At 41.6% G+C, this 14,543-nt stretch overlaps 1 protein-coding gene across 7 annotated transcripts in view; it reads left to right on the forward strand.

Moving 5' to 3' along the window:
• Positions 1-14,543, forward strand: part of LOC147013219 (desmoplakin-A-like) — a 156,557-nt gene that overhangs the window by 42,382 nt on the left and 99,632 nt on the right. For 6 of the 7 annotated variants that reach the window (XM_085854861.1, XM_085854863.1, XM_085854862.1 and 3 more), the window contains exons 10-14: positions 1,606-1,701; positions 2,823-2,948; positions 7,933-8,085; positions 8,912-9,066; positions 9,277-9,403. In XM_085854861.1, coding sequence (XP_085710987.1) covers positions 1,606-1,701; positions 2,823-2,948; positions 7,933-8,085; positions 8,912-9,066; positions 9,277-9,403 — 657 coding nt within the window. The remainder of the gene's footprint in view (positions 1-1,605; positions 1,702-2,822; positions 2,949-7,932; positions 8,086-8,911; positions 9,067-9,276; positions 9,404-14,543) is intronic. The other variant, XM_085854860.1, reaches the window with a different exon arrangement.

Genomic DNA, 14,543 nt, shown 5'->3' on the forward strand with positions numbered 1-14,543 from the left:
AATTTTTTTACTATCACACTGAGTTCCTTTGCTGTATTTGCCTTTCTCATATGCTTTTTCTCTCCTGTTGTTTCTTCTGCTTCTGCTAACTGCTTATAAACTGATTATTATCCCACACACACGAATAAAAAAGTGAGGTTAAGCAATTGGTTCACTTCTGTCTGTCTGTCGTTCTACAAATGTCAATTTATGATCAACAAACAACTTAATTTCAATTGATGGATATATTTTGAACATGAATCGGAAAAAAACCTGTAGTTGAGCTGTACTTTGGCTCTGAATTCTTACCAATCGCACATGTGCAGAGAGGAGTGAGATAAAAATTTTTTTTCTGAACTCTGCATATCTGGCAGTCAAACAAAATTGAAAATCATTCCAAACAAGAAACTTCCTGTTTTTAAGGACGTCATAAAGGACACAAACAACAGGCAAGAATAACTAATGTAACGTGTTAAATAAGATGGTGTGAAGACACTGTATCAACGGCGGTAAACTTCCGATTCTTTTTTTCTGCATTTAAAAAACTGCATTTTATTTCAATTGAATTATACACTTGAACACTGGAGAACACAAATCACCTTTTTGGCACTTTCAAACCATTTCCATTTAGCAGTACTTGGACAAAATATTACGGCATTTTACGTCATCACGGCCAATCAAATTTGCCGCCTGCAGACCCCGCATGTCCTTGTTTCTCAAGACAGCGCGTGGTAATGTTTTCTCATGAACTCTGTCGTTTTTCTTTCTATTTTGCATTCGTTTCGACTTTTCTTTTTGTTGCCATGGTTTCAATAATCTCTAAAAACCTTACCATGCATGACAGTGTAATTGCTGTCATTACTCTCGAGTTCTATTAACTCTCTTCTTGTGTTTGTCTTATCTTCCTTATTTGACTTTTTATATTCTGTGTCAGCTCTTCTGTACACATGTTTATCTCTAAAATATAAAGACCTTCATGAGTCTGAGAGTAAACACTTGCTGTAATTTAAACATGGATTTCATCCACTAAAAGTTGATAAGAGCACTTTTACTGTGGTGGCAAATGGAATGCAGCTGAAGTTTTGAGCGTAAGTCTTTCGTTGGAGCAAAAAAGATAGAGCTCAACATCAACCGCATCTCGTTCCCCACAGCTGTTGACGTGCTCCTATTGTTTATCTTGTCCACCGAATGAAACTTAAATGAGACTTCACAGAGACGAGTATGTTGTCGCTAAAATGTATGTCTGTCCAATGGAGCAAAATGATGATCACAGGGTTGAAGAGAGGAGATTGGAGTATGTTGGGAGGACTGGGGGTTAAATATCAGGCAATTGGTAATGCAGAGTGAAGGAAATACTTTCACTGCCATTCCACAGCAGATTTGGAGACATTATTGGGAAATGCTGTTTCTATATTACAGTTGTTTCATCATAACGTATTTATTATCACCTTTTTGAGTTGGCAGATTGAGCAAAGGCATCATGATAGTTTGAGCCTGTGTTCAAATCCATTGTGCTATGTTGATTTGTCTGTGGTGTCTTTAAAATGCCATTTCCTTAGTGCAATGTTTGTGCAAATTTGTGATCCTTGCATGATCATAGCAGCCGTGTACCCTCATTGTTTGCAGGGATACATCGACGCTCTGCAGACTCAGTGGTCGTGGCTCCTGCAGCTGGATTCGTGCACTGAGACGCACCTTCAGAAAAATGCAGAATATTTTCAGGTGTGTAGACAGCCATCTTTGTCATTACTTGAACAGGTCACCTGCGGTTGACTTAACTTGTCTTGTCCATTCTGTTTACTCTAATCCAGGACAAAACCCTTCTCAACGCGCTCCATTCTGTTCTATATATGAATTGCAATTTGAGACCATCGGACTCCAGAAAATGTTTCCGTTTCATATCTCCATCTGATCTTTGGTCTTCCTCTCATTCTGCCAGGGCCTTCTCTGGGTTGCCAGTTTGTAATTGTTGTTGTCCACCTGTTGTCCGTTCTTCTTGCTCTGTGTCCAGTACACTTCCACTTGTTTTTGTTGTTGTTGTTGTTGTTGGACCAGAATGTCAAGGAATTTTGTTTTCTGTCTTATCCATTCGTTACTTGACTTGACCCTTTTGGTTTTACCAGAAGACGTTGATCATAGAACAAGGACATTACACAAGGTCTGAAATAGCCACACACCATTAATCGTTCTGCATTGTCAGTACAATCGTGTGTGCACCACGACCTTTGAGAGGACAGTTTCGTTCTGACATGTCCTCAGCCTGATTAAAAACAACATACTAGGGATGAAAATGGCATTAAAAAAAAAGCATGATTGTAGTTCCTGATATGATGTATGTATAAAACCCAGATTTATACTTTGTGATCGTCAGCAATAAAAGTCTGGATAAAACGGCACTTTTGAGCTGTTTCTATCATTATTAAACATAAATCTATGCTCATGGTGGAGCTAAAGGAAAGAAGACAGCAATTTCACAGATTGACAGACGATCAAAGGGGAAACAGGACACAAAGATATTGCATGCGAGTAGATGAGATGTGCAAAGTAGAGGTGGAAAGTGGAGGGGCAGCAAGAGCAGAAAAGAGCAGTCGTGTGTATGGGAGAGAATCATGAGGTGATGGGCAATGCTGGGAATGGGAGAGAATCATGAGGTGATTATCTGCTTTCACCTACTTTGTGATTTTTGTAAATTGTGAATTCAGTTCTCTGTCATATTTTACCTTCAGGTGTTCATTACTCAACCTTTCCTTTTGTTGCGTCTTCGGATATGCCACCACAAGCTTGTTCTGCACTCATCTAATCTTAATTCCCTTTCCCTTTCTCTTTCTACTACTACGCGGTAGTTTTTCCGAGATTCCCAGAGTCTGCACCAAGAACTCACCAGCTTGCACGACTCCTTGGTTCAGGAGTGCTCGTGTGACTGTGACTCAGATGTGGCCCGTCTCAGCAAGGCGCTGGATTCCATTCAGGTTAGAGTACACACAAAATACACAGCCTACATTTGCAAGATTCCTTGCATATCTGTGTTTAAACCCATTTGTTGATCCATTGTGTGATAATTTTTACTCTTTTGTATTTGCCCTTGATTTTTACAAATTATTGAAGATTTTCTTTTGTTGTAGAGATCAAAACCATGACATGAATTGTAACAAAAACAGCAATTGCCCTCTCATTTACTGCATTGTTTAATGCCACACCGGTCCGTTTTTCTCTTCCTTGGACTTGTTTAAGGCCTTGGCCACAAAGCACCACTTTTCTCTTCGTTGGATGTGTTCAAGGTTGCATGGCCTCCGCAATTTAGCATCACGACCCTGTCCTAATGTTGTAACCTAAATTTGATAGCATTCTGACTACTGGGTCTGGAGAATAAGATTTTGAAGGAATTTACTAAGGCCACCATTTTGATCTACTTAAAGTCGCATGACCGGAACGAGCTTTAAAATCCCCAGGACCAGTCAGGAGTGGAATGTTGCTGCCAAATATCAGCTGGATCAGCCAACAGTTTGGCCGGAGAAGTCAAAATATGTGACAGACGGACGGATGGATGGACAGTGCACAATGACAATACCTTATCTGGAATTCTAATTCCAGATAAGCTAATAAAAACTGTTACAACAATTGCTATCACCTTTCTGTATATGCGTATGCACCGCTAACTGTGGCATGCATATTCTCCACTCTTTTTAGACAAATCCCACCTCTGCTACCAGATGTTGGGGCATGTATAGTTGGCTGTACATAAGCATAATTACAAAACCAGATTTAAAAATACATTTATTTTAATGACCAGAAATCAGTGGGAATCCAATGATGAGTGCGATTGCCACATTCTGATAACCAAAAGATGTGCGCATGCTCACAGAAGTGACTGAAAGTAGTTTGCAAAAATGGCTGCGTGTGGTTAGCTGTGTAGATCGCAAGTGAAATGTCGCCTGAGGACTCTTTCCTGTTTGTTAAAAAAATTGGGGAGTAGAGTTTACTCGGCGTTTGTTTGATCTATTGGTTGGCTGTGCTGTTTCGCTGAGCGATATATATATATATATATATATATATATATATATATATATATATATATATATATATATATATATATATATATATATATATATATATATATATATATATATATATATATATATATATCGCCATGTTTGTTTGTCTGTCGTGTTATTACTCGAGAACGGATTCATGGATTTCAATAAATTTTAACTACGGTGGATTCAAGGAACTCCCGGGAAGGTTTATGATGAAAAAATTATGTATATGTATATATATATATATATATATATATATATATATATATATATATATATATATACATACATATATATATATATATATATATATATATATATTTACAGATATCCATATATATATATATATATATATATATATATGTATATGTATATATATATATATATATATATATATATATATATATATATATATAGTTACGGCTGTGGAAATTCGCAAATCACCATTCAGGTCCCGTAGGTGAGATAACTCTAAGTACATGTGTAGTTAGCCCCAAACCCGTTGTTTAGAGGGAATTTATGTGATTCATTCGGGCTGCGACGCTTTGAGATAGCCGTTTTTCTGTTCTATCTTTATTTTGAACCGCCATAACCATCAAACCACCACCAAAATCCCTCCACCACCCTCACCTCTCTCCTTCTACGGCTATTCTCACACCACCTGTGAACACTGAGCGTCGGGCTGTCTTGGGCTCGTTCAAGCGATACGCACTGAGCCGCGAGTGCAAATAGCGGCCTTTCCGAGGGAGAATTCGGATCAAGAATGCTACACGCCCACTTCTGATCCGTCCAATCAGCAAGCGCGGAGCGGCTTGGCCCCGCCTCCAGGCGTGTCTGTGTGAAATCGAAATATGCAAATTCTAGGATCAGGGGAGGTTCACGCCCACTTTTCCTCCGTCCAAATGGGCGAGCGTCGCTCCGCTCCCGAGCTCATCCTGATCCGGAGATTTGCATATTGTTTCTCCTGCCGGCCTATAAAACGCCGAGCGCAAGGCGAATCGTGGCAGAGTTTTGGGGCAGAGGCAGAGAGTTTTGGCAGAGAGTTTTGGGGCAGAGGCAGAGAATTTTGGCAGAGAGTGGAGTCGGGTGGCGAAGGCGTCGAGTTGGGTTCTGCAGTCGGCTGAGGAGAGTTGGGGGAAGAGGCCAAGGAGCTCGGGTCCGAGGCGAGAAGGTCGGCGACGAGGTCGCGGTGGGAGATCGCTCGTCGCGGGACCAAAGCCAGCCAGCCATTCTCCCTCCATCAGAGCATCAACAATTCCCCCTTTTCCCCCGCGCTGAGATAGTGCAACAAAGGGGGCCCCGTTCCCACTCCAAGCGTCGTGCCAACGAAACCCGCGAAGGAGCACGGAGTCGAGGCACAGCCACGCGGCCACGTCTGTGGCTTGTCCGCCAACGCATCACAAGGACGCGGGTAGGACCCACCCGGTCTCGCGGACCTGGCCGCTCCTTCAGGTCCCGCACACATATTGGCCGTCTGCCCCCTTGTCTATGAGGGTGGCTTCTTTCCTTTGCTTTTGAGTAAATGTGGGTGTGGCTCGGTGTCTTGTAAAGTAGAACTGTATCAGTGTTGCCGTGTGTACGCGTATTCGGTTGTAACTCTGCGTCGTTGTTTCTTTTGTTTTCCTGATATAGGTGCATTCTGACTGTTTGGCTGTATATGTGTGCTTTCCGTGTGTCGCGTAATAAATGTGCATTGTGTGAACTGTTTTCCCGTTTCGCTTCGTCTTTTCTTTGTTGACCCTCCATCCTGCTTCACGTAAAGGGTTCGTAGTGGGCTTAATACGCCCGATAATTAATCGGAACCGTCGAGGCCGACGATAACACCGCTCGGTTATCACTGTAGCACGGAACGGACTGCTTAAGCGGTTCGTGTCCGGAGTGGGCCTGTGGCGTGGAGCGATTGCCCGGTCGACCATTCGCGCAGGTACTTAGGTAGATCGAATTTGGCAAGCGACCCTATCCTGCGCAGGTGGGCAATTGGCACGATCGTGGTGAGGTTAAATCCCCACCCGTGACTAGCTCCCGGCGTTGGTCCGAGAGAGTCACGAATGAATTGTCCGTTCCGGTGGGCTAGGCGGCCGCCATTCGAGTCGAGCGGCCGATCGCACGCCGGTGGGCGCGAATTCGCAACAATATATATATATATATATATATATATATATATATATATATATATATATATATATATATATGTATATATATATCCATATGTCCAAATATATACATACAAATACATATACAGATATGCATATATATATATATATATATATATATATATATATATATATATATATATATATATATATATATATATATATATATATATATGTCTATATATATCCATATAAATACATATATCCATATAAATACATATATCCATATAAATACATATATCCATATAAATACATATATCCATATAAATACATATATCCATATATATATATATATATATATATATATATATATATATATATATATATATATATATATATATATATATATATATATATATATATATATATACATATATATATATATATATATATATATATATATATATATATATATATATATATATATGCAGTATGTCAAACCGTGGTGTCTGCCCGTGCGTTCTTCTGTCTCCCTTTTTGGCGGCAACTTCCCACACAGCTTTTGAAAAGTTGTGCACCCTGGCAAAGCTCAATATTCACTTTTGAAACTGGTATGGCACTCAGTAGAGCACATATCTCCTCCAGGCTGAACAATTTACATTTTGTTTCCCACTGATAAGCCAGATCTAGATCCATACCTGAACCAAAATCGAATCAGCTTGTTCTTGTCATATAACTAACTCATCCACAACGTTTTTAAATATCATGCTACATGACCTTTTTGGTCTGAGCTCTCAATCAATGGTGAAGAATCACTTGAGAAATTCTTGTATCCGCATCCGGATCCAGATCTTCACCAAAATCTAATCATTTTGTCCTTGTCACACATCCAATATTTCCACCAAATTTTGTCCGAATCGATCAGCAACTTTTTGAGATATCCTGTTTACAGACAGACAGACTAACAGGCAGACAGACAGGGGTGAAAACATAACCTCTGTCCTCCTTCGGTGGTGGAGGTAATGATGGGAGAACAGACATGAATAATGTTGATGCCAAATTTTATTTTGCAAGCAGGATATTCTACATTCTTTTTACAAGTACAACCTGTGTCGCCTGATGTTGCACCATCATTTCATGGTGGGCAGTATAATTAGCTCAGAGGCTTCGCCATGAGTTAAAGCAGGAGTGCAACACAATTAACCTTCATAAAGTCCATGAAATAATTTAAATCCGTACATGTATAGAAATCCACTTCACGACCTTTGATGCCTTTCGGCTGAACCAGTACACTGGTTAACGATACACCTTTAATTGTGATTGGTGAGGACGCCAGATCGTAACTGGAACCAACAAGTGCCATCTTCCATGTGGACACATTTTCCGCCTCCCTACCAATCACAACCAGGTCTCTTGTTGCAGTTGTTTACCTGTCGTTCATTGCAGCTGTTAACCTGTCACTGGTTGCATCTTTCTACCTGTTGCTCGTTGCAGCTGTTTACCTGCCGCTGGTTGCATCTGATTACCTGTCGCTGGTTGCATCTGATTACCTGTCGCTGGTTGCATCTGATTACCTGTCGCTGGTTGCATATGATTACCTATCGCTGGTTGCAGCTGTTTACATGTCACTGGTTGCAGTTGTTTGTTGCAGCTGTTTACATGTCACTAGTTGCAGTTGTTTGTTGCAGCTGTTTACCTGTCACTATTTGCAGTATGGCTGGTTGTTGCTGCTTTCAGCAGTTTATCTGTCACTGGTTGTGATGAAATGAGAACTTGATCCTGCATTTGCTTAAACAATATTATTTCTCTTTAACTCTGTTTCCCAGAAGAAGAGTGAGTGCTTGTCAGAACTGCATGCTGGGGTGGCAAAGTTATCCAAGAAAGCTGACAAGGTCGTGCAGTTAAAGCCAAGACGTGCAGATTACGTTTTGGAATCGTCTATCCCCATCTGCGCCATCTGTGACTACAAGCAGAGCAACGTAGGGAGTTTTCTCTGTTTCATTTAGGGTGCATGACGTGTAAAAATCGATGATTCCATTTTTATTGCAAAACATTTCACCCATATGTGAATAACTGAACGGAAGAGAAAATGACATTAATTACAACATCCTTTTGTAACGTAATGTTCTTCCTTATTTTCTCTCTTTAACATACGTGTATCCAAAAGGTTATTCGAAAGAAAGTGCAAGAGGACACTTAGTGTAGATTTCCAGAATCTATCATGAAGATTCCTTGACACCGTTGTTGAGTACACATTTATCTAGTCGGGGAGGCAGTTTCCACAGTCAAGCGAAGAGGTGGACAAAGTCGATAAAGTAAACAGTGAGGGTATGCTTGAGAAGAGTAATAGGGTACGAATTGTTGGAGGAGCATATGCAACCAGTTGGGACAGGAGAGGCATGAAGCATTCATCGAGAAAGGGGGAGAGACGAGGTAGGAGGAAATTGAGTACCATAAGGCCAACATCATGCCTGTGTTAGGAGAGAATCAAATATTGAGTCTCTGCCTCTATCTTGCCAAGCTACACCAATAATCCTCATGGCTTTGGACTCCACATTCTGCAGGGCTGCAATTTGTGTAATGTTGCAACACTAGCCCACAGAGGAGAGCCATGCTTCATGGTGATTCAAATTAACAATTCATACACTGTGAAGAGCTGAAGGCAGTCAAGGAAGGACTTGGCTGTCTGGAGAATGTATGCAGTTTGGGAGGAGGAAGGATGTAAACATTTCACCATTTTGTTGACATATATGGTATTTATAGTATGAAGAGCATTGCCAGTTAATTGACAGCATTTTCATACAGGTGACACTTGTGAAGAACTCCATGTACAAGTTGGAAGGCCTGCATGAAAACGGGAAGTGGTCCATTCAAGACTCGGATGGCCGGCATGCTCTTGTTCCCTCTGTGTGCTTCATTGTTCCACCACCTAATGTGGAGGCAGGGGAAAGAGCGAGAAGGTAAAAAGTGACTTGAAAAGTTTCTAAAATGAAATCACCCTCCATCCCTCAGATGTAGATGCATTTACACTTCCATATATTCCCAAAGATAATGGTTTGCAATTTGGAATCAAAGATATGAAGCGAACCAAAACCAATTTTGTGCCAAGTGTAACTTAAGGTTGCTATAAGTTTGCTGACATTATTAAATGGTGTTTCCCCATGCTTAAGGTTGGAAGAGCAGCAATTGGAGGTGAAACATCTTTTCAAGCAACGGAAGCTTGACATCGAGGCTATTCTGAGCTGGCACCATCTGCAAGACACAATTAAGTCTATAAACAGCTGGACACCATGCTCTGTGGGTAAACCCACAACATAGACTTATTCCACAGTCTGTCGCGGAATGGCACATTTACCAACATTGATTTCAAGGTTGATGTTGAACTCGACTTGTACTTATCGTTTTGTTTATAGGTTCACCCATTTTAACAATGACGGGATAGCGGATAGCACCAACAAGGACGGGTTAGCCCATTTTAACAATGACGGGATAGCGGATAGCACCAACAAGGATGGGTTAGCCCATTTTAACAATGACGGGATAGCGGATAGCACCAACAAGGACGGGTTAGCCCATTTTAACAAAGACGGCATAGCGGATAGCACCAACAAGGACGGGTTAGCCCATTTTAACAATGACGGGATAGCGGATAGCACCAACAAGGACGGGTTAGCCCATTTTAACAAAGACGGCATAGCGGATAGCACCAACAAGGACGGGTTAGCCCATTTTAACAATGACGGGATAGCGGATAGCACCAACAAGGATGGGTTAGCCCATTTTAACAATGACGGGATAGCGGATAGCACCAACAAGGATGGGTTAGCCCATTTTAACAATGACAGGATAGCGGATAGCACCAACAAGGACGGGTTAGCCCATTTTAACAAAGACAGGATAGCGGATAGCACCAACAAGGACGGGTTAGCCCATTTTAACAATGACAGGATAGTGGTTAGCACGAACAAGGACGGGTTAGCCCATTTTAACAAAGACGGGATAGCGGATAGCACCAACAAGGACGGGTTAGCCCATTTTAACAAAGACAGCATAGCGGAATACACCAACAAGGACGGGTTAGCCCATTTTAACAATGACGGCATAGCGGATAGCACCAACAAGGACGGGTTAGCCCATTTTAACAATGACGGGATAGCAGATAGCACCAACAAGGACGGGTTAGCCCATTTTAACAAAGACAGGATAGCGGATAGCACCAACAAGGACGGGTTAGCCCATTTTAACAATGACGGGATAGTGGTGAGCACCAACAAGGACGGGTTAGCCCATTTTAACAAAGACAGGATAGCGGATAGCACCAACAAGGACGGGTTAGCCCATTTTAACAATGACGGGATAGCGGTTAGCACCAACAAGGACGGGTTAGCCCATTTTAACAAAGACAGGATAGCGGATAGCACCAACAAGGACGGGTTAGCCCATTTTAACAATGACGGGATAGTGGTGAGCACCAACAAGGACGGGTTAGCCCATTTTAACAAAGACGGCATCGCGGATAGCACCAACAAGGATGGGTTAGCCCATTTTAACAATGACAGGATAGCGAATAGCACCAACAAGGACGGGTTAGCCCATTTTAACAATGACGGGATAGCGGATAGCACCAACAAGGATGGGTTAGCCCATTTTAACAAAGACGGCATCGCGGATAGCACCAACAAGGACGGGTTAGCCCATTTTAACAATGACGGGATAGCGGATAGCACCAACAAGGACGGGTTAGCCCATTTTAACAAAGACGGCATAGCGGATAGCACCAACAAGGACGGGTTAGCCCATTTTAACAATGACGGGATAGCAGATAGCACCAACAAGGACGGGTTAGCCCATTTTAACAAAGACAGGATAGCGGATAGCACCAACAAGGACGGGTTAGCCCATTTTAACAATGACGGGATAGCGGTTAGCACCAACAAGGACGGGTTAGGCCATTTTAACAAAGACGGGATAGCGGTTAGCACCAACAAGGACGGGTTCGCCCATTTTAACAAAGACGGGATAGCGGTTAGCACCAACAAGGACGGGTTAGCCCATTTTAACAAAGACAGGATAGCGGATAGCACCAACAAGGACGGGTTAGCCCATTTTAACAATGACGGGATAGCGGATAGCACCAACAAGGACGGGTTAGCCCATTTTAACAAAGACGGCATAGCGGATAGCACCAACAAGGACGGGTTAGCCCATTTTAACAATGACGGGATAGCAGATAGCACCAACAAGGACGGGTTAGCCCATTTTAACAAAGACAGGATAGCGGATAGCACCAACAAGGACGGGTTAGCCCATTTTAACAATGACGGGATAGCGGATAGCACCAACAAGGACGGGTTAGCCCATTTTAACAATGACGGGATAGCGGTTAGCACCAACAAGGACGGGTTAGGCCATTTTAACAAAGACAGGATAGCGGATAGCACCAACAAGGACGGGTTAGCCCATTTTAACAAAGACGGGATAGCGGTTAGCACCAACAAGGACGGGTTAGCCCATTTTAACAAAGACGGGATAGCGGTTAGCACCAACAAGGACGGGTTAGCCCATTTTAACAATGACGGGATAGCGGTTAGGACCAACAAGGACGGGTTAGGCCATTTTAACAAAGACGGCATAGCGGATAGCACCAACAAGGATGGGTTAGCCCATTTTAACAATGACGGGATAGTGGTTAGCACCAACAAGGACGGGTTAGCCCATTTTAACAAAGACAGGATAGCGGTTAGCACCAACAAGGACGGGTTAGCCCATTTTAACAAAGACAGGATAGCGGATAGCACCAACAAGGATGGGTTAGCCCATTTTAACAATGACGGCATAGCGGATAGCACCAACAAGGACGGGTTAGGCCATTTTAACAAAGACAGGATAGCGGATAGCACCAACAAGGATGGGTTCGCCCATTTTAACAAAGACGGGATAGCGGTTAGCACCAACAAGGACGGGTTAGGCCATTTTAACAAAGACGGGATAGCGGTTAGCACCAACAAGGATGGGTGCGGCCATTTTCGATATGTTTATGTTGAAATTAAGAGGCATCAAAAACAGTGTCAGGCCTAAAATTTCAGCAATGGAGTTGTTATTGTCATTGCACTTGGCAAGCAGTTTGCCAAAACATTTGAATACAAACCCTTGGTGGATGAGGATATGTAAGTGTTTGGGGTAGGACAAACATGTCTTTATCATTATTGTCTTTGTGTTGCTCTCTTATTGAGTTGTGCTTCTCAGAAACTTTGGTGAAAAATATTTCATTTTGATAGGTGTGTGTGGGTGTGCGTGTGTGTGCGTGCATGTGTGTGTGGGTGTGCGTGCGCGTGCGTGCGTGTGGTTTTTTCTGGTTGTTATCTCAATATGCGGGTTTCACATGGTGGAACGGAGCCCTTCCAGGTCTCAAGAGTATCCACCTTCATGTGTGTATGTTTGAGTGTGTGCACGTGTATATGTATGTGCATGCATACAGTAGATGAGTGAGTATGGGTGTGTATGTATGTAATTGTGAATGAGTGTGTGTGTGCATGCACATATATATGAATGTGAGTGTGTGTGTGTGTGTGTGTGTGTGTATGATGTGTGTGCATGTATACGTATGTTTGTGTGTACATGAGTGTGTTTATGTATGAATGTGTGTGTGTACGTTTGTGTGTGTGTGCATGCACACATATATATGTGTGTATGTGATTGTGTGTGTGTGTATATATATATATATATATATATATATATATATATATATATATATATATATATATATATATATATATATATATATATATGTGTGTGTGGGTGTGTATGTATGTATGTGTGTATGAGTTTGTGCATGCGCATGTATATGCATGTGTGTATGTGAGTGCATGTATATACGAGTGTATGTGTGTGCATACACATGTATATGCATGCATGTGTGTATATATATATATATATATATATATATATATATATATATATATATATATATATATATATTTTTTTTTATATATATATATATATATGTGTGTGTGTGTACACACATGTATATGTATGTGTGTTTGTGTGTGTGCCTATATGCATGTGTGTATGTGGGTGCATGTGTATATGAGTGTGTGTGTATGTGTGTGTGTATATGTGTGTGTGTGTGCGTGCATTCATATATGTGTGTGTGTATGTGGGTGTGTGTATGTGATTGTGTATATATATATTAAGGCCTGGTCACACCTTGACGTTTTAGCCAGCGATGGCAACGTATTAAAATGTATGTAAAACGCTGGCTTACGTTGAACTTTTGATGTTTTTTTTAAAGATTCGGACGTATTCATAGCGACTTGGTCTTATGTATAACGCATTGGTAACGGACACAGAACGTTTCGTTGTGTTATAGATAACTTATACCAACGAATGCTGAACCTGTTGTCGGCCTACACAACCGATGCCCAACGATAGTCTAACTTAGGCATAGCGCGTTGCACGCATCGCCGACGATGTCGTGACGTAGCCTATTAAAAGGCTGACGCACAACGATTCAAATCATAACTGCCGTAGAAATGGAAGTGACAACATCGCGGTCACACCTTGGCGATCTTGCCAGCGTATGCCGACCTAAGAAAAATGTGTCTAAAACGTTGGGGCACGTCAAATACGGTATGAGTAAGTTTGGTATACGTGAGTAGAACGCTAAAGTACGCTGTCATACGTCGTAGTAAGTAGAGTACGTCAATAAATTTGAAACATGTTCAAAATTTTACGACGTACTCGGCGTATGACACACGTTCCGCATGCGATGGGGATAAGTTTTACACACGATATGCGGACGCTTACACACGTCCACAAAAGCTACTTATAAGCTACTCATAAGTCGAAACACGTCGCGGTAATGTCTTTTTTACGCGAAACTTATTTCTAACTTATGTTTGACGTGCTTTGAACCAATTCTTTATGTCGTCCCAACACACATCGACGTATGTAGACGTATTCCAATAACGTCTTCCGATCGACAAAAATAAATAAATTAACGTGTTTCTAGCTTACAACTGCCATATAAAGACGTGTTCCCAGCGGTTTTGGGAATTGGTATATAAAATGGTGTTCATAAAAGGGGAACCCAACAGTGTTTTCAAGTCCTTTTTGAGTCGATGTCCATGTCAGCAGTTTCAGTATCAGTATCAGTATTAGTATCAGTATTAGTATTAGTATTAGTAGTAGTTTGTTCATGTTGGCAGTAGTAGGTGGGTGTGAGGGGGAGGGTGTGGGTTATGATGGATTGTCCTTGCGTTTAACGATTTAACGATTTAAATGATAAACTCAACGATTTAAATGGCTGCATCTCCACTATTGAAAGCAGACGCTTGCGCTCAACAATTGGATTTTTTTTACACTCAACGACTTTTAAACGGTACCACTCAGCTATTTTCATTGTTTACAATGAACGATTTAAATTGCTGTCACTCGC

This window comes from Eptatretus burgeri, chromosome 14 (genome assembly GCF_056783735.1).
Source record: "Eptatretus burgeri isolate ZD-2024b chromosome 14, Ebu_testis_v1, whole genome shotgun sequence".
Taxonomy (NCBI): domain Eukaryota; kingdom Metazoa; phylum Chordata; class Myxini; order Myxiniformes; family Myxinidae; genus Eptatretus; species Eptatretus burgeri.